Below are 21,871 nucleotides of genomic sequence, written 5' to 3'. Positions count from 1 at the left end.
CCAGTCTGCCTCTAATCTGGCAACTGCTTCTTCCAGGAATGGTAACTGTAATAAGTTGCAAACTATTGTTTCATTTCTGAGATAAATGTGGGGAATTAAGACAGAGAAAAAACATGCTGTGGGTGGCATACTGCTGGAGTTGAACAGGAAATGTTCAGCCCAGTGACCCAATGAAAAACGCAGTCTTCCAGGTATGGTTTTGCTGGTGGTATTTTTCTTTGTTTGCTTGTTTCTATTTGACAATGGAAAATGGAAAATGCTCCCTGAAAGGGAGAGGAAGTATCTGGAGAACTACTACATTTTCCTAGTGCAGATCAAAAACCTCATTTTAGTATTGCCCTCAGAGATATCAATTGTCAAAGGCCCAACCAGTTGTGGACTTCAGCTGCCCACATCCCTAACCCTCTGCTGTGCTATGTTTTTTTATATTTTATTGTGTTTGCTATATTTAGGGTTTTAATTATTTAAACTAAAAGCCTTTATTTTTCTTACTTGTTTTGAAGTTTTCACCAAGAAGATAATTATTCCAAATAAGATCTCTTTTTTCTAATTCACATTGAATGTTGAATATTGTAAAAAAAAAAAAAAGAAGAAAAAAATAAATGCAAGCACTTTGGTTTGCTTTCATTTCATATATGTTTTATATGTATGTGTGTTTGTGTATGTATATACCATAAGACAGTGAAAACTAAGATTCTTTGAGGGATGACTTCCAGGTATGTCCAGATCACAGAGCTACCTACCCCTGAGAAATCAGAGCACTCACTACTCACAGAACTAGTGATACATAGAGATAAACAAGGAAAACTTATTATTTTTTAATTATTAAATGTAATAGGGAAGCTTACCTTATCACTAGCTGCATTCTTCCAGACCTTTCCCCCTTTCACGTTCATCCTCCATATTAGCTTCTGTTTTGTACTTGTTACAACAATGTATAACAATTATTGGAGCTATATCACTGTCATCTGGAATACTTTAGAGCTCTCAGGAGGATTCTTAATTTCTTATCATTCCTTTTCATCACGGTACTATCAGTATTGCAAACCCTTATCTTTGGATTGTCAGCTACTGTTCTCTCCAGTGGAAGTTCTCTCCCTTTTACAGTTAATACCAGTATCATTCCAGAGGTCCCACTACTGCCTGGAAATACCCTGGAAGACGGTTATGATGATGTGACAGAAGATCCTAGATCTAAAGATGCTTCCCTTCCAGGGAAGAATGAGCAAGAAATCATTGGAGTTCTGGACAAAAGTGACGGAAACAGGTATTCATGGACAGGTGAGTCCAGAAGAGCAGTGCTATAGTTATTGTACTGAACTCAGGGGAAATCAGTGTGGAGCATACCACAAGAGATCACCTAGATTTATCTAACCACTGTAAGGAAGGAACACTACCTTCCTACACTCTTCCAATTAGATGTTTGTCTGGTCTTTCAGACATTCAGTAACAATATTCTCACAACCCTTGCAGGTAATCTATATCCATACCTTGTTTTCCTTGGGAGGATCCAAATCAGGGCATATTCATGGGAAGAGTAAATCTTCAAAATTTGCTATGTGTCAGATAAAGATAGCAAAAAAGCTTTTTAATCCTTGAGGTGGTAAAGCACTGAATTGGGTTATTTTGTGTTATTGAATACAGATTGCCTTTATTAAAAATGTTTATTATTAAATCAGATCTGAGAAAAGTATGCTTGATCCTTGGATATGTGTACATGTAGCAGGAGGCAGAATGTAAAAATTGTTCTCAAGTTTTTCTGAAGGAGACAACCGCCAGCCCACACTTTCAGCTACACAACTGTGTAAAGGTAAAACATACAGAATGTACATTTGACTGTTCTTCCCTTCATGTTTTCAGACTCTAATGTGTCAAGAAACAGGACATCTGAGACTCAAAGAGATTCATTCCCTGGTCTTGAAGACACAGTTTATGATGACATTGAAGAGACGGGACCCTAATCAAGATCGCTGAGCAGTACTGAATACTTTTGGACGTTCTCCCCTGTTCATAAAATGCTAATCATGTACTATCAGAACCAGAACAACCTGCATTTAGAATTAGTTTTCATAAGTTTGGTTTATTTGCAGAGAAGTGATTACATATTTAGAAGAAATACAAGCATTATCTTGTTTAGACAGTTTTTCAAGCTTCTCCTAACTACCCGAGCTTTTTTTTATTATTATTATTTCTAAATAGTTTCATTGCTTCTTTTTCATTTTTATTTTTTTTAAACTGAGGTAATTTTTCAACCATGATATTTTCTTATTAAAACTGTTTAAAGATCTTTTCTCAAATGTATGTTACTCCTCGTGGATACACTTCACTGTATGAAGAATTTTGATTATTAGGAATTTAGACTGAACTGCAAGAAGATCATCAAAGCAGTGTTTAAACTTTTGGATATTCTTATTTGTCACATAGAATGTGAGAGCCAGAATTAATGCTAGGTAGCACTACATGAGATAACAAACTAAACGAGAGGTTATTCTTGTCCTCACTTTAAATGCAGGGCTGTCATTTGAACTACATGCAAATGAATTACAATTTGGACTGGGTGGAAAAACTCCTCTTTTCTCCCTCTACACCATGATGAATTATTGTCTCCCAAAATCGTATCAATTATACAGTAATAGAAAGTTCAATTTCTTTCAACATAGGACAAATAGTGGTCATATCTATAGGTTTCCATCGTGTCATTTGTTTTCATCATGTGAAGGCAGACTGCAAAAGTCCACAAGTTGATGGAGTAGAAGTACTGTTGTCTTGGCTCCTAATAATAAATAAAATAATAATAAAAATAATAAAATTAAATTAAAAATAAAAAAATAATAAAATTTCTTTCAGGTTTTGAAAGAAAAAGCTTCCCTTGAAATCTGCTATCTATATTGGTGTAGTGGTTTTGGCTGGACTAGAGTTAGTTTTCATCATTGTAGCAAACATGGTGAGGTGTTTTGGATTTGTCATGAAAAGCAGTATTGCTAACACACTGATGTTTTAGTTGCTGCTGAGCAGTGCTTACACAGCATTAATGTCTTTGCATCTCATGCTGCCCTGCCAGCAAGGAGGCTGGGAACGCACAAGAAGCTGAGAGAGGACACAACCAGAAATGATTCAAACTGACCAAAGGGACTTTTTATACTGTATGATGTTATGCTCAGCAATAAAACTGGGGGGAAAGAAGGAAGAAGAGGGAATGTTCAGAGGTATGGTGTTTGTCTTTCCAAGTAACAATTATGTGTGATGGACCTTGCTTTCCTGGAAATGGCTGAACATCTGCCCATGCTTAGGGACACGGTTACTGCCCGTGCTTAGGGACACGGTTTAGTCGGTGATACTGGTGGTAGAGTGATGGTTGGACCAGATGATCTTGGAGGTCTTTTCCAACCTTAATGATTCTATGAAAATCTGAGCCCCACCTTTCCAATAGCCACTCCCATGCCACCCAACAAAGCTGTATTTGCATAGAGGATGCCACTGTAAAGATGTGTCTAGATGATATATCCATAAGAGTCACCATAATGAAGATGAGACTCTCATTTATATATAAAAACAACAGTTGTTCTAGCTAGCATGGTACATAACGAAGTGTGAGTTTGTCCCAAACAGCAGGGAAGACAAACAGACAAGTAGATCCTTGCCCAAACAATCTCACTAACCTTGTTAGCTCACCATCAGGACACCTTATAACCTTGTGCCAAGGACTGAGGCAGAAGAAGTTGCACTGAAATTGACTTAATATTTCTTTGTACTCACTGAGGATCCTGGCAAATCTATGCTTCTCTGGACGTCTGCCTCTCAGCACCAAGTAGAGCTTCACTATAGAATATCATGAGAGCACAGTGTTCTGTTAATCTGTATTGCTATTATTAAGTAATATTTAGGATATTTCTATCTGCATAGCTTTATCCTTTCTGAGCTAGACTGGAAGGAATGAAGAGGAAACCAAAAAGGAAAGGCAAATTTGGCAAAGATTAAGCCTTTTGTTAAAATTCCTAAGGGAATGTAACCACCTGGACATTTAGCTCCAAGTAGGACCTGTTTACTTTCTCCCTGGTTATACCTACTGTCACAAGAGTACATAAAGTCATTCCAGTAGCCAATTATCCTGGTTCTTCTGGTAGCCGAGTCCTGTTTATACACAACTATCCCTTTTTATCCCCTTATACCTATTTCTGAAACCTTGTTCCTCCTCACATCACTTAGATATATTCCTTTCCCTCTCTTTGGTTCCTCCCATAAAAACCCATGAATTTTGTGCAATCCCAAAATGCTCTTCTTCTGCATCTGATAAGGTATCCCAGATCCCTTTGCAGTAATATCCTCTCAGTCCCTCTCCTGTTGACTTGATGGGTTTTATCCTTGAATAATGGGGCTGATGGCTGTCCTAAGGCAGCCCTGTGAGGAGCCTGGGAAAGTGTTTTCCAGCTCTTGGAGGGAGATGGAGTTTGGGTTCCCACCTGCTACTGTGCCCCTCAACTCCTCTGGACTTGTGGAGATGGACCTGTGACAGGCTCCTGTGAAGAGCCTGGGAGCAGACCTTTTACTTGGGCAGGGTATTACTTGTCGTTCCCACCACCCACCCCATGCCCCCATTTTCTCTCTTCTGCTCCTTTTTGGATATGCACTTGGGGTTTTTATGAGATCACCCAACAACTTCAGGCTGCATTACACGGTGAGTAGGAGGAAAGCCTGCTTCTAGAAAGACTGAATCTGAGCTGTAAGTGGCTAAGGGAGCTTGGAGCACAGTTCAAAGTCCAAGATAAGAGCCTTTGCTGAGCATAGAGGGATCCATGAGTGCTTGTGAAATAGGTGTCTAACTGTATGCCTCTGCTAGCAGGTATTGAGTTGAATAAGATAAAGTAATACTTCTTAAGTAGGAGACCTAAATACTTGGCAAAAGGGCTCAGGGCATGAGCAGCAGATGAACTGACATTCCATGCTGATATTCAAGGGATCTACAAATGTGCAAGTGCTTGTGAATCTTAGAGGGTGATGGTGTGTTTTTTCACTAGCATGGGTGGGGGGAGATCAGCTACTGAGATGAGGGATATCTTGGCCAGCTGTGTACCTGTGTGTGTGTATGGACAACGGTCTGTGCCAGCAACTGGAGTGAGGCTGTAGCCTCAAGGGTTCTTATGTCCAGGTGTCAGCTGGATCCAGGGGCAGATCTCGAGCAGTCTGAGTGTCTGAGCCCAGCTGTTGGAGAGATCCACCTTGTATATATCTTCACTAGTGGACTTCCATTTTGCTCAGCCAAAGAGGGTAGCAGAATGAGGCCATTGGTGCTGTCTGCATTCATGTGAGCACCCTGAGCAGATCTGTGATCTGTGTGGCCAGCAATGTTCATGCACATACATAGTGCATATGTGCACTCTGTGTGAATATGCCTACTGGGAATATGTCCTCAGCCTCACCACTGGATGGTCCTGAGAAGGACATGGATTTGAAAGGCGGACTATTTAGTGGATAAGAAATTGGCTGGACAGTTGCATCTGGAGAGCTGCTGTCAACAGCTCAATGTCCAGGTGGAGCTCAGTGATGAGCAGTGTCTCTCAGGGGCCCATACTGGGACCTGAACTGTTTAATACCTTTATTAATAACATAGACAGTAAGATTGAGTGCACCCTCAGCAAGTTTGTGGATGATGCCAAGCTGAGTCACTTCTTGAGACACCTCTCATTTGTAGGTATCTGCTACATATCCAGCACTGTCCCCTAAAAGTTGATCAACATCCTGAGTCCTAAGAAAGCTACTTCTTTTGCTGTGTGTAGTGCTCAAACACGCGTCTTTCTAGACGTAGCCCTAATTGAATGTGTTTAATTGGCAGTCACTGCATACGATCATTAAATAGAAATATGCCATTCACTATCTTACAACCTTATCACGAACCAAAAAATTTGTGAAGGGCTGGCAGCAGCATCTTGGATATGAGGATCTCTTCTAGCCATGTCCACAGAGCTCAGACCTTGCAGATACCACTCAGTGGTCCCAATGTGATTAACCACTGCTAGTGCAATATCCTGGCACTTCTTACTCTTGTTTGTGCCAGCACCCACAGAAATTAGACCAGTATGTTTGTTATTGGCATTCTTACTCTTCTTTGCAATTTTAGTTTCATCTCAACCTCTTATACCCAAATCCTTGTGGCCATCTTGATTCATTCTTGATTCATCTGGTGTAGGACAGCTCAAAGCATTTTTAGCCCATGCTTCCCACCTTACTGGGGTTCTACTATTCTATGGCAATGCCACATTCATGTAATGACACCTGCATCTAGCTATTCACCAGATCAGTCTGTTTCACTGCCCACTGACTGATCATACAACCAAAGCTGTCAACCCACCTGGCTAAAATGGTGTTGGGAATTAGCATACAGGACGTGGACATGTACTCGTGGAACAATTGTTCCATTTGAGCTTGCTTTAAGCAACCAGGGGTAGGCCTTAGAAATCTCAGGGCCTGCTGTAGCTGAGCAAACCAAGCTGCCAGAGTAACTGTGAGAAGCTCCCACGGCAATGACTCCCACATCGCCCAATTAAGGAACTCAGAAAATATTGTTACCAGCAGCTGGCCTCAAGGACTAGGTCTACGTGACCGCTAATCACAAAGGGGCTTGTTTTCCTGACTGCTAATCAAAAGGGGGGTTCTTTTCTTGCAGGTGGGGTTGTTTTCTTATAGTTGTTTGTCTGAGTGCTCTTGACCAATTATCTTGTGTGAAACACTGTCCGCCCCTGTAAAGTTCACTATAAAAGTTAGGCTATTCGGGCAATAAAATGGAGCAGCATGATCTGACTCAACTGGTGTCTGTCGTGCTTTCGGCCGTGCTTCGCAACAAATGGCGCCCGAACAGGCTGAGACCTGAACAGGACCTGAACAGGACATCGCAGCGGGACAGACATCGCACCGGAGCAGGACATCGCAGCACCGGAGCAGACATCGCAGCCGAGCACGGACATCGCAGCGGCGCCGGGACACACATCGCAGCGCAGCGGGACACCAGCGGCGCCGGCACATCGGAACGCAGGGAGACCAGGAGACCAGCGGCGTCGGGACCAGCGGCGCCGGGGACCAGCGGCGCCGCGACATCACAGCGCCGAGACTGAGACATCGGAGCGGCGCGGGGCATCGGAGCGCCGCCGGGACATCGGAGCGCAGCCGGGACATCGGAACGCAGCCGGGACAGCCGGGACGACCCGGGACCGCTCTACACAGGACTCACGGTGGGACGCGGCACTCACGGTGAGAGACGCGGGAAACGGTGGGACGCGGGGACGCGGGGACTCACGCTGAGAGACGCGGGAAACGGAACCGCGCAAGAAATTGAAGTAATCGCAGTGGAGGTGAAAGGGACGATAATCCCCGTACCCGCAGTCTGACAGGTGAACGGGACGTAACGGGACATAAACGCGGAATCCCCGCACCCGGGAGCACCTATAGAGGGTCCCTGCCAGTCACGTGTCTCGCAAAGGCTGCAACAGCATAAATAAAGGCATGGAGAGACAAGCGGCGTATGATTTGCTCAAATGCTTTTTAGAAAAGCGGAGCACGCAGGGTATAGACTGCAAAAAGGATTTACCAGGATTATTAGCATATGGAGTAGCACAGGGTTGTTTTATCAATCCGGATACAGTTTTTGAACAAGCAGAATGGCGCAAATTTGGGGACAAATTGTTTGATGAAGTTATTAATGACAATAAGACTGCTAAAAAATTATCAAAGCCTTGGAAAGCAGTCACTAATGCCTTAGCTATACATCAGGCTGAGCAGAGAGTCGCTGCTGCCGCTACAGAGCGACTGGGATTGCCAGGAAGAGCTGGTACTGTTAACCCTCAACAGGGAGAGATGGAGGGAGCTGGGGATTGCCCATTGCTGCCTTCAGTGAGAACGATAACACTGCCATCCTCAGAGTCGTCATTGGTGCTCCTGCCATCACCAGCAGCACTACCGACTCCTACTCCCGAAAGTGGGGAGATGGACGAGGAAATAAGAGAGCAAAAACCAGACAGAAAAAACACAAGCCCGTTTACAGATGGTGTTCAACAGAGGCAGAGGGTGTGGAACCAAATAGCAAATGAGGCCCTACGCGAGGGTGAACACGAGATAGCTGCACAATTGGTTCCAGAGGCCTTCCCGGTAATATACTCACCACCGGACGCCCAGGGTAATGTTACGGTTAATCTACTGAATTTGGACTGGAAATTGTTAACTCAGCTGCGGTCCACAGTAAATGACTCAGGTCTGAAAGGTGAACCTACGAGACAGATGCTGGACTACATTTGGGGAACAAATATTTTGCTTCCAGGAGACATACGCAGCATAATGAAGTTAATTTTGACCCAACACCAGCAGCTCTTATTTAATGCCCATTGGCACGCTGCCTGTCAAGAAGCAGTCGCAGTGATAAGAGCACCGGGGGACCCTTTACATGGGGTCACGCTGGAAGAGTTGATGGGGATAGGACCGTATTTTAGGACAGAAGCACAGGCATTGCTGGGACCTGATAAAGCCAAGGAATCAATGAGAACGGCCAGAAGAGCATTGGATCGGATAAAGGGGCCAGGGGGAATACCTTCCTACATGGGAATCAAACAGGGTAGAGAGGAACCATTTGGGCTTTTTATTGATCGTGTAGCAAACGCCATACAGGCGGCAGGGGTGCCCGATTACCTCAAGGGCATGATATTAAAACAGTGTGCAATTCAGAATAGCAACCCCTCTACCCGCACTATATTAGCTTCCTTACCCGGGACATGGACAATCGAAGAAGGGTTGGAAAGAATGGCTCAGGTACCAGTAGGCCCACAGGCTATGTTAGTAGAGGCAGTAAAGCAATTAGGTGACAGCATGCGAGAACAGGCACAGGCTGTGAAAGAGCACGTTCAGTCTACACAGAGCCAGGTCCTTGCAGCTCTTGCTCCTTTGCAAACCGCCGGTTCACGCTCTGGTGGTCAAGTACCACCCCCTAGAAGCCAATTACCACACCGCTGCCGATGTTATCGTTGTGGTGCATTTGGACACATGAGACGATACTGCAAAGCTGGGGCAGTATGGTGCTCAAATTGTCAGTCGAACAATCACAATGAAGCGGCATGTCGACGCAACGTGCCGGGAAACGGCCGGAACGGCGGGAAGAGTCGCAAACGCCTCCCGCAGCCGCTCCGCTCTCGGCTCCGGCGCCGGCACTGGCCGGGGCAGCGCGGCCGCGGGCGGCCACCTCTCGGCTGGGGCCGGTCCCGGTCCCTGTGCCCGAAGTTTCCCAAGCCCGCCCCGCCAAGGCGGAGGATGCAGCAGGACGGCGCGGAGCAGGGCGGCTTCCCGTGGCCGGAGCCGCTGCCCGTGGCCGGCCCGGCGCTGCCGTTCCGCTGCCCGCGCCGCGGGGAGCGCGGCCGGTTCGACAGCCTGGCGGCCCTGCGGGCGCACCAGCAGCACGGCCACGGCCGCGGCGAGCGGCGGGCGCCGGCCGGGGGCCGCCCGCTCCTCCCGCTGCGGGACGCGGCGCCGGGCTCGCCGCCGGAGCCCTGCGGCCGGGGCAGCCCCTCCAGCCGCGGGGCGCCCCTCGCCGCCTTCTGCGACGCCTCCGGAGAGGGGCGGCCGGAGCCGGAGCCGGAGGCGGCCGGGCTGGGTCCCCGCCTCGTCGGCTACCTGCCCGTCGCCGACCCCAAAGCCTCGTTGGAGGCGCATGTCAGGGCGAAGTTCAGCAGGATGGTGGAGGCCGTGGACAAGACGATGGAGAAACGGCTCGACAGGCTGACCGGGGAGCTGGCCCAGAAGACGGCGGAGCTGCTGGAGGCGCGGGCAGCCTTCGTGCAGCTCTCGCAGAAGAAGCAGGAGGTGCAGCGGAGGGAGCGGGCGCTCAGCAGGCAGGTGGACGTGGCGGTGGAGATGATCGCGGCCTTGAAGCAGCGCCTCAGCGAGCCCAAGGAGGAGCTGCACAGGAAAGAGGAAGAAGTTGTTACTTTCAAACACTTCCTCGAAGAAGCGGCAGAAAAAGAATTGCGGGGAAAAGCCAGGCTCCAGCACTTCATTGAGAACCTGCTGCAGCGCGTGGACCTGGCGGAGAGGTAGCTAGAGTATTACCAAAACCAGCAGATCGCCTGCAGCCGTATAGCAGACGTTACACTCTCTTTCCTAACTAGTAATCATGTGTCTCATCCATTTGTGGTGAATGGTCAGTGGCAAAAAGAAAAGGGGGAGAGTAAGGGGCGGCAAAGACAGAAACGGTACCAGGAGGATGCCACTGACACTGATGGCATGGGTAATAGCAGTAGTATAAGTGACACAGGTGCGGGGCGGCGGTGGGCGCCAGTGTCCTGGAAATGTGATGGTGAAAAGGACTGTGACAGTGCAGAAGATTAAGAGAATTGTGGCATTGTGACTTGTAGTGCAGCAGAATTTACATGCAGTAGTGGGCAATGTATTTCCAAAAGCTTTGTCTGCAATGGTCAAGGTGACTGCTCCGACCACTCGGATGAATCTTTGGAGCAGTGTGGCCGCCAGCCTGCACCTCCGGTGAAGTGTTCTGCGAGTAAGGTGCAGTGTGGCTCAGGTGAATGTATCCACAAGAAGCGGCGATGTGACGGAGATCCTGATTACAAGGATGGAAGTGATCAAATTAACTACCCTTCTCAGACCTGCAGGCCAGACCAGTTCAGATGTGAAGATGGGAACTGTGTCCATAGGAGTAGGTAGTGCAGTGGTGTGAGAGACTGTCTGGATGGCACTGATGAAGCAAACTGTAACAATGTTATTCAGTGCTCTGGACCTGGTAAATTCAAGTGCAGAAGTGGAGAATGCATAGATATCAATAAAGTGTGTAACCAGCAGAGAGACTGCAAGGACTGGGGTGATGAGCCCCTGAAGGAATGCATCATAAAGGAATGCGACTGTCCAGCTGGGTTTGAGTTTGTAAACAAGAGAAACTGTGGAGATATCAATGAATGCCAAAACCCTGGTATCTGTAGTCAAATCTGTATCAACCTGAAGGGTGGCTACAAATGTGAATGTAGCCGTGCCTATCAGATGAATCCTGCTACAGGAACCTGGAAAGGGCCATATGGGTATAGAAATACAAATAACACCTGTGATTACAATGACACTGCTAAGCAGGGTTTAGGGGTTTATGGCACGGAGACAAGGGGTAACAACTACAGTGTTTGGAACAATTGTACAGCTTTGGCCTTACCTCCTGATGTTTTTCTGATTTGTGGGGATAGGGCCTGGCAAGGTATCGCTGCAAATGCTATCAGAAGTCCATGTTACTTAGATAAACTCATTGTATTTGCTTCTAGCTTGTTGCAGTTGCATGAAATCACCAGACATAAATGGGCATTGCTTGCACCTGATTGCAATGATAATGTTGAATTGTGCGGGGTTGCAGCTAGAGCGGCATTGGCAATTTTAGTGCTTGGAGTGGCATCTGTGGCCGCACGTAACAACTGCTCAGCTGCAGGGATCGGCTGCGGTGTGGACGCCCCTAGGTGCACCCTGAGCGTTTTGTTCGGAGGGGACTCCACTGTCAGCTGCTCACCGCAGGAGCAGGCAAAGATCTCCTGTAGCTGCAGACAAACAGTATGTTTTCAGCTGCTGGAGGGATACTAACTGGAGTGTTAATAATTGTATATGTTATTCTTAAATGTCCAGGTATTTTGTGTTGAAAGTATTTGTGTAAGGGTAAGGTTTTAAAACAAAGTGTTGCAAGTCACTTCACGAGGAACACAATGAGAGACAATACTTGTTTGTTTGCTTATCATTCTAAATTATATTCTTGTGGTATGATTGAGGTTGTGGTATGATTGAGAGTGAGATGTGACAGAGGCCTCTGGGTGTACGATTGTGCTCTGTATGTGTGATTGTACTGTGTACTATGTGAGTGAGAGCACGCTTTTGCCATAGTGCAGGATCCTGGGATATGGCCATAGTGCAGGTTGCCATAGTACAGGTTATTGTTGCCATAGTGCAGGATTCCGGGATATAGCCATAGTACAGGTTATTATTGCCATAGTGCAGGATTCCGGGATATAGCCATAGTACAGGTTATTATTGCCATAGTGCAGGATTCTGGGATATTGCCATAGTGCAAGCCAAAAGCATAGGAAATTGGTGCCGGCAAAAAATCATAGAAAAATGGATTTATTACAGCGCTTTTTAGAAAAAACGGGGAATCAATTGTAAGCAACTAGCAGAACAAGTTGCGATCGGTCAAGCAAAATCATGTTTCACAAGTACAGAGTCATTGTTTGAAGTAGCCACTTGGAGAAATTTAAGGGAATGTACTGTTTAAACCTTTTTGATCATAATGAGTCAATTCATAAATCCATTACTTTCCTGAAAGAGCACATGAGAAAGATTCAATATGGTATCAATCCTTTCAATCAATGTTTCACTGATTTGTTTGAAACAATGCATAGATGGTTACTGGGATTAGTCAAAGGGGGATTAAGGATTCTGTTCATTGTGGTGTCAATCATCATTACACGTAGTATTGTGATAAATGTGGTTAAAGGGTTACTTGCAAAAATGTTATAGGGATTTTGAAGTGGTGCCGGGAACAGGTACCCGGTGGATCACTGCAAAGTGGACTGAAGCAGTTTTAGAATCTGCACACGCCGAAGACGACCATGAAGAGGTTCCTGATAATCATTCTGACAATGACGTGGGCTGTGACACCTCAAGGACTGTCAAGAACAGTCTTCGATCACCATCAAGTGATTAGGCTTAAGTGTGTTACTATTAAGTTGTGTTACTTACTATTAAATTGTGTTACCATTAAGTGCTTACAGTAATTATAGTATTATTAGGGTTAAGTTGTATAGTTGTGTTATGTCGTGTATTCGACATCTGATGTAAAACCAAGTACTGCTTGTACAAAAAGAAAACGGGGGAATTGTTGGGAATTAGCATACAGGACATGGACATGTACTCGTGGAACAATTGTTTCATTTGAGCTTGCTTTAAGCAACCAGGGGTAGGCCTTAGAAATCTCAGGGTCTGCTGTAGCTGAGCAAACCAAGCTGCCAGAGTAACTGTGAGAAGCTCCCACGGCAATGACTCCCACATCGCCCAATTAAGGAACTCAGAAAATATTGTTACCAGCAGCTGGCCTCAAGGACTAGGTCTACATGACCGCTAATCACAAAGGGGCTTGTTTTCCTGACTGCTAATCAAAAGGGGGGTTCTTTTCTTGCAGGTGGGGTTGTTTTCTTATAGTTGTTTGTCTGAGTGCTCTTGACCAATAATCTTGTGTGAAACACTGTCCGCCCCTGTAAAGTTCACTATAAAAGTTAGGCTATTCGGGCAATAAAATGGAGCAGCATGATCTGACTCAACTGGTGTCTGTCGTGCTTTCGGCCATGCTTCGCAACAAAATGGAGTATGATTAACTCCCCAAATATTCCCACCATCGCCAGACATGTGAATTAACTACACAGAACAAGCACTTGAAAGGACAAAAATTTCAGAGAAACAACATGACTACTCAGAATGGAGATCTGAGCTTGGAAGTGAGCATAATACAAAGGGGAGAGATGAAACTAACTTCTTGAAGCAAAATTCATGCTGGGGAAAAATGTTTCTGTACCAAAGTAAAAAGCATGCATCAGTAAATAAGGGAAAAGGCATGTAACTCCTTTAACAATAATTACTCCTATAGCAACAAATTATGCACGAAGTAAGTGAAACCAGGCAGAAGAGATGAGAGTAGGAGGATTTGGGGAAAACATCCTGCACTTCTCTGCCTAAGACAGCTCCCGGCTTCCCTCCTTGGGAGGCTTCTCCTCCTGCCCCAGCACAGAGAAAAACAAAGACTCCCTCCCCAGCTCCTCCCTCTTCTTCCCAAGCCAGGCTCCACACACAAGCCAGCAAAACAGCACCACGCGAGAGGAAGGGCGCCAGGCGCCGCCTCGCCGCGGGCCGGTCTGGGGGTGGTGCCGCTGGGGCACTGGGAGAAAGGTGACGGCGCTGCGGCTCGGCTCTGCTCGGCTCGGATCGGGGCGAGGATGGGACGGACGCTCGTGGAGCTGTTCTACGATGTGGTGTCCCCGTACTCCTGGCTGGGGTTTGAGGTAAGAGGAGGGGAGGAGATGAAGGGAGGCCGGCTGCTTGCAGCCGGCGGTTCCCACGTAGCCCCGTCCTCTCCGCGGGGCTCCCCGCCGGGAGCCGGCCTGGCACGGCCGGGGTCAGGAGTAGGCTGAAGGGCAACGCGTGCCGTGCCCGCCCTGCCCCAGGCAGCGGCCTTACAGAGCCGGTTTACCTAACGGGAGATCCGTGTTTTGGTTTGGTTTGGTTGGTTTTGATTTGCTTTACCCACGCTGTGTTCAGATTTTATTTTTGCCTCACTTGTGAGAGATACCGCAGCTTCTTCCGGGTGTTTTGAAAAGCAGGGAACGCTTAAAAAGCACATCCCAACCTCACTGCAGCATGGCCTGTGCTGATTTGGGAATTACTGCTGAACATTTTACTTTAGTGAAAGTTTTGATGTTAAACAAGTGCCTGCTCATGAGCCTGATCTCTTGTTTATTTTGCCCTTGCTTAGACTTGTGTAGTCAAAACCCAGATGTGGTCTTTTCAGTTTTTCTGAGGTGAGATTTCTCAGGCAGCATCCAGAAAAAGGATTTTAGGACATTGCTAATAATAAAGGGTTTGTCTGCAGCGTTTATTTCATGCCTTAGCTTATTTTCTATTTGCATGGAGATCTACAGACCTCTCCGACTGTTAATCTGGCATTGCCTCTCTATGTTGCAGGTACTCTGCCGGTACCAGCACATCTGGAACATTGATTTGCGCTTTCGTCCGGCCTTCCTTGGTGGCATAATGCAAGCAACTGGTAGCTAATATGTGAAAATTAACTCTGTGGGAAATTACTTTCTTCACTAGCTCCTGTGGGCAACCTCGATGAGTGCTGAACCCACAGAGCCACCTTTAAACTCAGTTTTGGCACCATCAGCAAAGTAACTATAGGATTGTGGAATTCGGTAGTGACTGAGAAATCAGCTGCAAGGCCTTTCATACTGTTATGACATTGCCCCTAATGCTTATACTCTCTGTGGAAAATACTGCCTACTGTCCAAGTTCCATTCTAAAATAGGATAATAATAATTTGATATGGAATGGTTTTCTAGAATTAACCCATGGAACATCTACAATTTCTTAATATACATTAAGGATCAAAGTGTGTCATAGAAATAAATCACTGAGATTTATAAATCATGAAATTAACAAGTCTCTGCATTTATTTACCCATGTGTAGCTTTTTAGTTTAAAGGTCATCAATCCAAATCAATATAAATCTATGCCAGGAGATTTGCTCCTTTGTTTAAAACTGGTTCTACTAACTTAAAGGGCTGATCTGTGCAAAACCAAAATAAATAACGTTTAAACCATAGTATTATATTTGGAAAATCTGCATATGTTTCACTAAGGAGATATGAGATTGTACTCTTCCTTAGGCATATGTATAGATGAGGTCTAATTTATCAAATTTTGTTTTGTCCAGTGCTTTTATAATATAGTCGAAATCTCCTGCTTATAGTAGAACTTTTTCTGAAAGGTAACAAGCCCCCAGCAATGTTGCCAAAGCGTGCAGAATACATGCTGAAGGATTTAGAAAGGATGGGAAAATATTACCAGGTGCCTGTATCAGTTTCAGCAAGTGACTTCCAACGTATCTTTGGTAAAAGTAAGTAAGAGACTTAAATGATATTTTTCAACTCTGGCTCAAATTTTCTATGACAGTAAAGGTTAAGATAAATTCTCTTACCACAGCCCTTTCCTTTATCTGGGAGCACTATGAAGTCTGTGCGTTTTTTCTTAACCATAAAAAGGGAACTTCTGGGGAAATATACCTGTCAATGATTTAACATTGAAGGTACTGTGAATCAACATAAGCTTCACCATTTGGGAACTGTTACATAGACGATCATACTGGTTTTAGGTAATACTTCTGCAGTCGATATCTTTTCCTGGTCCTGTGCCTTGTTTCAGCATGTTTCTTTGTCTCTCCACTAAACACAGGTAGTCTTGGAGCCATGCGTTTTATCACAGCCATTGATATGACACAACCAAAATACCTAGAATCCTTATCTAGAGAGTTCTGGATGCGTTTTTGGTCACAGGTCGGTATTTTATGAAGCCAACATCTCGATCCTGTCTGTCACCATTCCTGTCCTACTTCATTCAAACGTTGAATGTGAACAAGAGAAAGGAAAAGTCTTTTCATTAAAAGTCATGGCAGGAAACATAAAGTGATAGTGGTTCAGGAATCACTACAAGAAAAGAACTAGCTTCTAATCAGCTTAATTTGCCATTTCTTATTTTCAGTATGGATAGTGAGTTCTGTGGGCTGAGCAAATCAGTAGTTCATGTCAGAAAACACACAATGTGTTCCTTGATCACGTGTCTTAAAACTTTTTCTGAGAAAATTTTTCCAGTAGTATCAACTAACATTGTTTTTATTCCTGTTTTCGTAGAAAATTTGTTTTCAAGTCCAGAACTGAGCTTTTGTTCGTATGTACTGAATTACTTATTTTATTCTTTTACCAGCATGAAGATATCAGTCAGATGGAGAGTATAGTGGCTGTAAGTGTCTCCTTTCTGTTGGTGCTTCTGCATTTCTGGTACAGATTCTTACTGATGGCTTGTATCAGTAATAACCATGGAAACAGCTTAGTGTGGCCTTACTAATTACTAATTTGTCAATTGATCACTTGGAGTTTTGAAAAACTCTGTTAGGAAAAATGAAGATTTAATTTCTCTAGCTGCTCTGTTTGTATTTATTTATTTTTTTTATTTATTTATTGTCATGCTTTGAATAATACTTTGAACCAGAATCTCCCTTTTTGTTAACTCATGTGGCAAGATACCCAGAATGGACAATGAATTATTTGTTACTACTGTTTTATTAACAGTAATGAAAGTATAAACAGAGTCTCCAGAATGCATTGAGATTTTGCTACATATGAAATCTTCTGGTGAAATGCAACACTTCATTGTGGAAGTTAACTCCCAGTGGGATGATAAAGCCAAGCTTTACTATTAAATTCAGTGCTGTATTGCACCCTTATATGCTTAGACATTGTACTTGCTCGATGTATTTTCTTTTGCTGGCGAGATTTTTTACAGGTTATAGTGGCATCTCGGTTTCTGTGTAAGACCCTTTTTAAGGGATATCTCTTCTACATTCTTTTATTTTTAAACTCTTAGAATATGAAGAGAAGAAGAATTGTCCATGGCTAAGGGGTACAGTCTCTACTGCCCAACTTCCCTATCTGAAACTTGAAACTTGCTGTCCAGCTGTTTTCCCAGAGTCTAGTCCTTGTACTTTAGCTTCATCTTAGTGCATATTTTTACCAGAATTTCAGAAAAAGTTTGCATTTTGCCTTTTCAAAAGGCAAGACTTGAAGGACATATTTAAACATCCAGTGAAAAAGTCCTAAGCCTATGAATCCATCATTATTTAAATAAAGCAAGGACACGAAGAACTTCAGAGAAACAAACTTAATACTCAAAAAGATCTGTAAGTAATTTAGCCATTCTGTGGAAGTCTATGAATATATCCATGTTCAGCAAGGCAGACAGGTAGGTATGTTCTCACTTGCTTTTGTCTGTTTTCATTCACTCCTGCAGCAAGTATTAGACCATCCTCTCATGTTGAAATATACCATCCAAAGCTGCAAAGTGTCCTCAGCCTTTTCTTCTGAGTATTTGTAGGTGAACGTATTTTACACAATGATTGAAAAATATTGTTTACTTGATACATTTCCATTGTGTCTGTGGTATTTTTTTACTCAGTTTTCAGTCAGCAGTAATTTCTCATAACTTGCTATAGAAGCAAAGTAGTCTTTGAATCCTGCCTCAATCTTCCTAAATCCTCCTGCCCTAAAATGATGAGGATCAGATACTATGTCTCTGCATAAAGACGGCAGTCTAAACACTTTAGTTACCCTGCTTGCACAGCATTTTGTACTGCTATCAGTCTACACTTGTTTATCTCCCATTTGAGTAGCGTCAGAAAGAGCTCCTGATTGTTCTGATGTGGGGGAAAGAGGAGAAGGTACAAAAAAAGTGTGGATGCTAAATGAAGAAGGAAAAAAAAAAAAGTGATTGAGAGAGTTTTCTTTCAGGAATACTTCTTCTTTTTTAAAAGCAAAAACAAATAAACAAAAAACTGTATGTCATTCCAGTAGATGTTAAGACTAGAAGTTAACATTCTTTGTGAGATAATTTTTAAAAATAGGTATTTGTAACTTCAGCATTACCCAATAAACATTTGACCTTTACCTTTGGCACCTTTATTTCATTCCTCTACTGTTTGTGTAGCAGTGGCACAGAGGAGACTAAAAAGATAGATCAATAGTACTAGCAACTGTGAAAATTCTCTGATTTACAAGTATCATTTACAGCTCCTATGTGGCCATCTTTGTAGTAAAAACTGTGTCTTGGCGTACTAATATGGTAAGATTCTTGATTTTCATTTTCAGAACAACTTTTTTATTTAATTTTAAAGTTACATTATTTCAATAGATGTTAAACTCAGCATTCCCTCTATTTCTCTCTAAATCATGAAAAAAAAAATAGAATAAAATTGCAGATTTAGGGCTTTAGGGGCTAAGAGTTGATAAATGATGAATGGGTTGGGAATACAGCAAGACAATGGGCAAGAAGTACTTCAAGGACATTTTATAATGTTTTTGTAATAGATTTTGGGTGATAACACTGAAGCCTAAATTAGTTAGTCCATAATAAGAATTAGAATGCTTCCTAGTAAAGCACTCTTAATTAACTTGTCTTTTCTCAGGTTGCAGGACAGGCTGGGCTATCATCGGAGTTCACCCAGAAGCTACTTGACATGATTTCATCCCCTGAAGTGAAGAATCGTCTGAAGGAGACAACAGAGGAAGCAATAAAATATGGGGTGAGATGTTTCCAACGCCTCTTTTATCACAGCTATGCATTTCTTCTCTATTAAGAAAAATAGGAAGCAAGGAACATGATCTATATAGATCATCTCTCTTAGTCACTTTTGCTTTTTGAACATGTGGAAGCTAACTCCCTGTTATTAGGATTTTTTTGCACTGTCATCTGGGAAACTCATTCAGCCCATTCCACTTGGTTGACAAAGATGGGCAACTAAGGGACCAGTATCAAGTGATACTGCTTATCACTACTTGAGATAAATCTGAGTTTGTCAGGTTGCTTTTTTAGCTCACTGAAAAGGGGCATGCAGTCTGGATCCAGAATCCCCTACTTTCTGATGGCTCCATTAGATTCATCTTTCAAAATGAAGAAGGTGAAATGAAGGGGAGGAAAAAAGTCAGCATTCTGGGGTTCTACTCCTGAAGACTGATCATGTACCTACAAAAATTTGATAACATTCTCTGTTTAATCTCCATGGTGTCAATAGGCATTTGGGATGCCTGCTGTTGTGGCACATTTTAATGGGAAACCTCATCTCTTTTTTGGCTCTGATCGTTTAGAGCTGCTAGCCAACGTTATCGGTGAGTGTACCTAATAATACAGCTAAACAAAACATACTTAATGTCTTTCAAATATTAAAAATGTTGAGTATACTTAAAATGTTGACTGGAATGTATTTCAATACAGTTAGAGTGACCAAAGATGTGAGTTCTCCATCCTCTCTCACTGGTTTGTTTCAAGGCTTTGCACTCCACATGCCATTCTCAAATTACTACCGAGTTCTTTAGTTTTTAGAATGTTCATATTTAACTATTTGATACTGGATATTGGATCTTGGTTAAGATTAAGAGTATGGCTGATACTGATTTATTTTTTTTTTTGTATTTTAACATTTTTATTTTAAGTCTGTTCCTTCTTAATAAATAACATTATCAGAGCACCCAAATCCAAATTACACAACTTTAATAGAAATTCATTGATTGACCATCCTCTTGGATGTGAATGTCCTTATTTTCATTTTCTGTATTAATAGAAGACAAATTTTAAATTTTTAAACAGAACTGGGTTAAGTTGTGATAACTAATACAAAATGGAATTTGGCTACAGGTCTCACATTTAGCAGCACCTGGAAAAGAGGAGAGCAGTAACTAGAAAGACTTATGTATATGATCAGGTGTGTTGCATTTGTGGAAAATTTTCAGCAGCAAACCTTCATTAATGTAAATTAAATTTGGTCATAAGATAAACAGAAGGGAATTTTGAACACTTATTTACTTGTTCTGAATAGGTTTCTGATTGTATAAAAAAGTTCTTGATGAAAATGAGAGTGAGGAAGATTCGCTTTCACAGTAACTAATCCTAATTGGAATGTTCTGCCTGGTTTCTAGTCTCCACTCCAAACTTGGAAAGGACTTAAACAGATTCTCTTTTTGTTTCTCTGACTCCCCAGACTTCTACCCTTTTTCTCTTCCTTACCACCAGCCCCTCAGAAAAGTATTCCTAAAGACACTTGATTTCACCCTCATGCAGAGTGTTCCAGACTTGCAGAACCTCTCATCTGTAACAGAGGAAAAGAATTATTCTGTACAGCTGCAGTTGTAACTAGACAGCAAAGGATGTAGGAAGCAGGCTGCAGCATGCCAAACAAGATAAATATCAGTATTCCATCATCAGCAGTTACCCTTCAAAAGAGAAGTAGGAAGAGTCACCCTGCTACAGAAATGCAACCAGCCAATCACTTTTCTGTATTAAATTTTAACTTTCTCTTTTGTTCTGATTTGTCTTGCAGGTGAAAAATGGCTGGGGCCAGTTCCTTCAGTTCCAAGCTCCAAGATGTGAAAAGTCTTGGGAAAATACATAAGAATGAAAGAATTACACAGATATGGTCTATCTTCGGTGATTATCTGAATGTATCCAATGAATGTATTTTATGGTGAGATGGCTTTCTCTTCCTTATCTGTTAACTCTACAGATCAGTCTTGTTTCTAGTTAAGAAGTTAGAGGTTTGCCAGTATTACCAGTCTGGTTAGTTCTTTACAAACTCGTAAAAATATTATTCTTTCAAAGATCAATGATTAACAGTAAAGATAAAACATTAAAGATTTAACTACTTACCGATTAAACATCTTCCCTGACTATATTTTTCCCTTACTCTAAAAGTATGAGAAATAAATTATTATGGGACTGAGGTCTTGATGGTTCAGAAATTTCTTGTATCTTCCTGCTTGTCCTTTAGAAACACGCACATATGGCCTAAAAAATGTTGGTTATATTCTCCTTTTACAACAAAGACACTAGAAGTACACAACAAGACATTCATGCTTCTCTTTACCCTGCAGCATGCCAATTGGATAGGACACCAGAGAGACCAGTGGAAGAGAGAGGGACAATTCAAGCCCAAAGCAAAATCTGGGAAATCAATCAAGTACTTCAAAAAGAACTGTTTCCCAACTTGGACAGTATTTTATACACTTTGCATTGTAGTGACTGACATTTGAGAAGAGACTGACACCACACACATGCATTCTTGGGCACCAGCTCCAGCCCTTGCAGGGGTTTTTAATTAATGCCAGTTTTACAGTAGGGTCCTTGGAGGACAGTGGTAAATATGATGTAAACTCATTTGGTAACTGAACTAGACTATTATGCTTCCTCAAAGATAACCAAATTGCTGCCTATCCAAAGGTAATCTTGGATATGGCTATAGGGAACTTCATGTTGTGTGGTCTGCAGAGGGGAAGATATGCAAACAACAACATTAAAACCAAAACATGTAACTTTTCACTCTGATTGATTACGTTAGTTAGAAATTTTTCACTGAAATAGTTTGAAGTTGGCCCTGTAATAGATTAATTGGGATAACTCTTTAATTAATTTGTGTAAGGCTTGATTTTTCTGTGATTCATTGCTGCCTCTGATGCATCACTGAAGGAACAAGGACTAGCAGCAGCTGGAATTC

At 43.1% G+C, this 21,871-nt stretch overlaps 2 protein-coding genes and 1 pseudogene across 4 annotated transcripts in view; all 3 read left to right on the top strand.

Annotated features, from left to right (window-relative positions):
- The window catches only part of LOC311216733 (antigen WC1.1-like), a gene marked incomplete at both ends in the record, with an annotated part of 28,032 nt that extends 26,071 nt beyond the window's left edge, over positions 1-1,961 (top strand). Inside the window, 2 exons of the mRNA XM_084298270.1 lie at positions 1,108-1,281; positions 1,861-1,961. Coding sequence (XP_084154396.1) covers positions 1,108-1,281; positions 1,861-1,961 — 275 coding nt within the window. The remainder of the gene's footprint in view (positions 1-1,107; positions 1,282-1,860) is intronic.
- Positions 1,962-9,285: 7,324 nt separating this feature from the next.
- On the top strand, positions 9,286-12,715 carry LOC311216640 (protein ZNF365-like; annotated as a pseudogene). Its single transcript has 3 exons — positions 9,286-10,105; positions 10,451-10,649; positions 12,529-12,715. The product of its transcript is annotated as a protein ZNF365-like (transcript).
- A 1,217-nt stretch (positions 12,716-13,932) lies between these two features.
- On the top strand, positions 13,933-21,100 carry GSTK1 (glutathione S-transferase kappa 1). 2 transcript variants are annotated; one of them, XM_084282846.1, is made up of 8 exons: positions 13,933-14,063; positions 14,743-14,824; positions 15,548-15,676; positions 16,012-16,112; positions 16,540-16,575; positions 18,794-18,910; positions 19,400-19,493; positions 20,702-21,100. In XM_084282846.1, exons 1-8 carry the CDS (start codon positions 13,998-14,000, stop codon positions 20,749-20,751), a joined length of 675 nt encoding a protein of 224 aa, XP_084138972.1. In that variant the 5' UTR covers positions 13,933-13,997; the 3' UTR covers positions 20,752-21,100. The 2 variants fall into 2 exon arrangements, with proteins under 2 accessions (XP_084138972.1, XP_084138973.1); XM_084282847.1 differs by lacking the exon at positions 19,400-19,493.
- Positions 21,101-21,871: the final 771 nt, after the last annotated feature.

Source organism: Netta rufina (genome assembly GCF_964035555.1).
Source record: "Netta rufina genome assembly, chromosome: 1".
NCBI lineage: Eukaryota > Metazoa > Chordata > Aves > Anseriformes > Anatidae > Netta > Netta rufina.
The sequence above is the reverse complement of the archived record's forward strand: the minus strand, read 5'-3'. Positions and strand labels throughout refer to the sequence as shown.

Bases quoted from the DNA above. Each gene is read 5' to 3' on its own strand.
- GSTK1 (XM_084282846.1), top strand. From the start codon at position 13,998: ATGGGACGGACGCTCGTGGAGCTGTTCTACGATGTGGTGTCCCCGTAC. The intron at 16,576-18,793 runs GTAAGTGTCTCC...GTCTTTTCTCAG, and splicing joins AGATGGAGAGTATAGTGGCT to GTTGCAGGACAGGCTGGGCT. The intron at 19,494-20,701 runs GTGAGTGTACCT...TTTGTCTTGCAG, and splicing joins GCTGCTAGCCAACGTTATCG to GTGAAAAATGGCTGGGGCCA.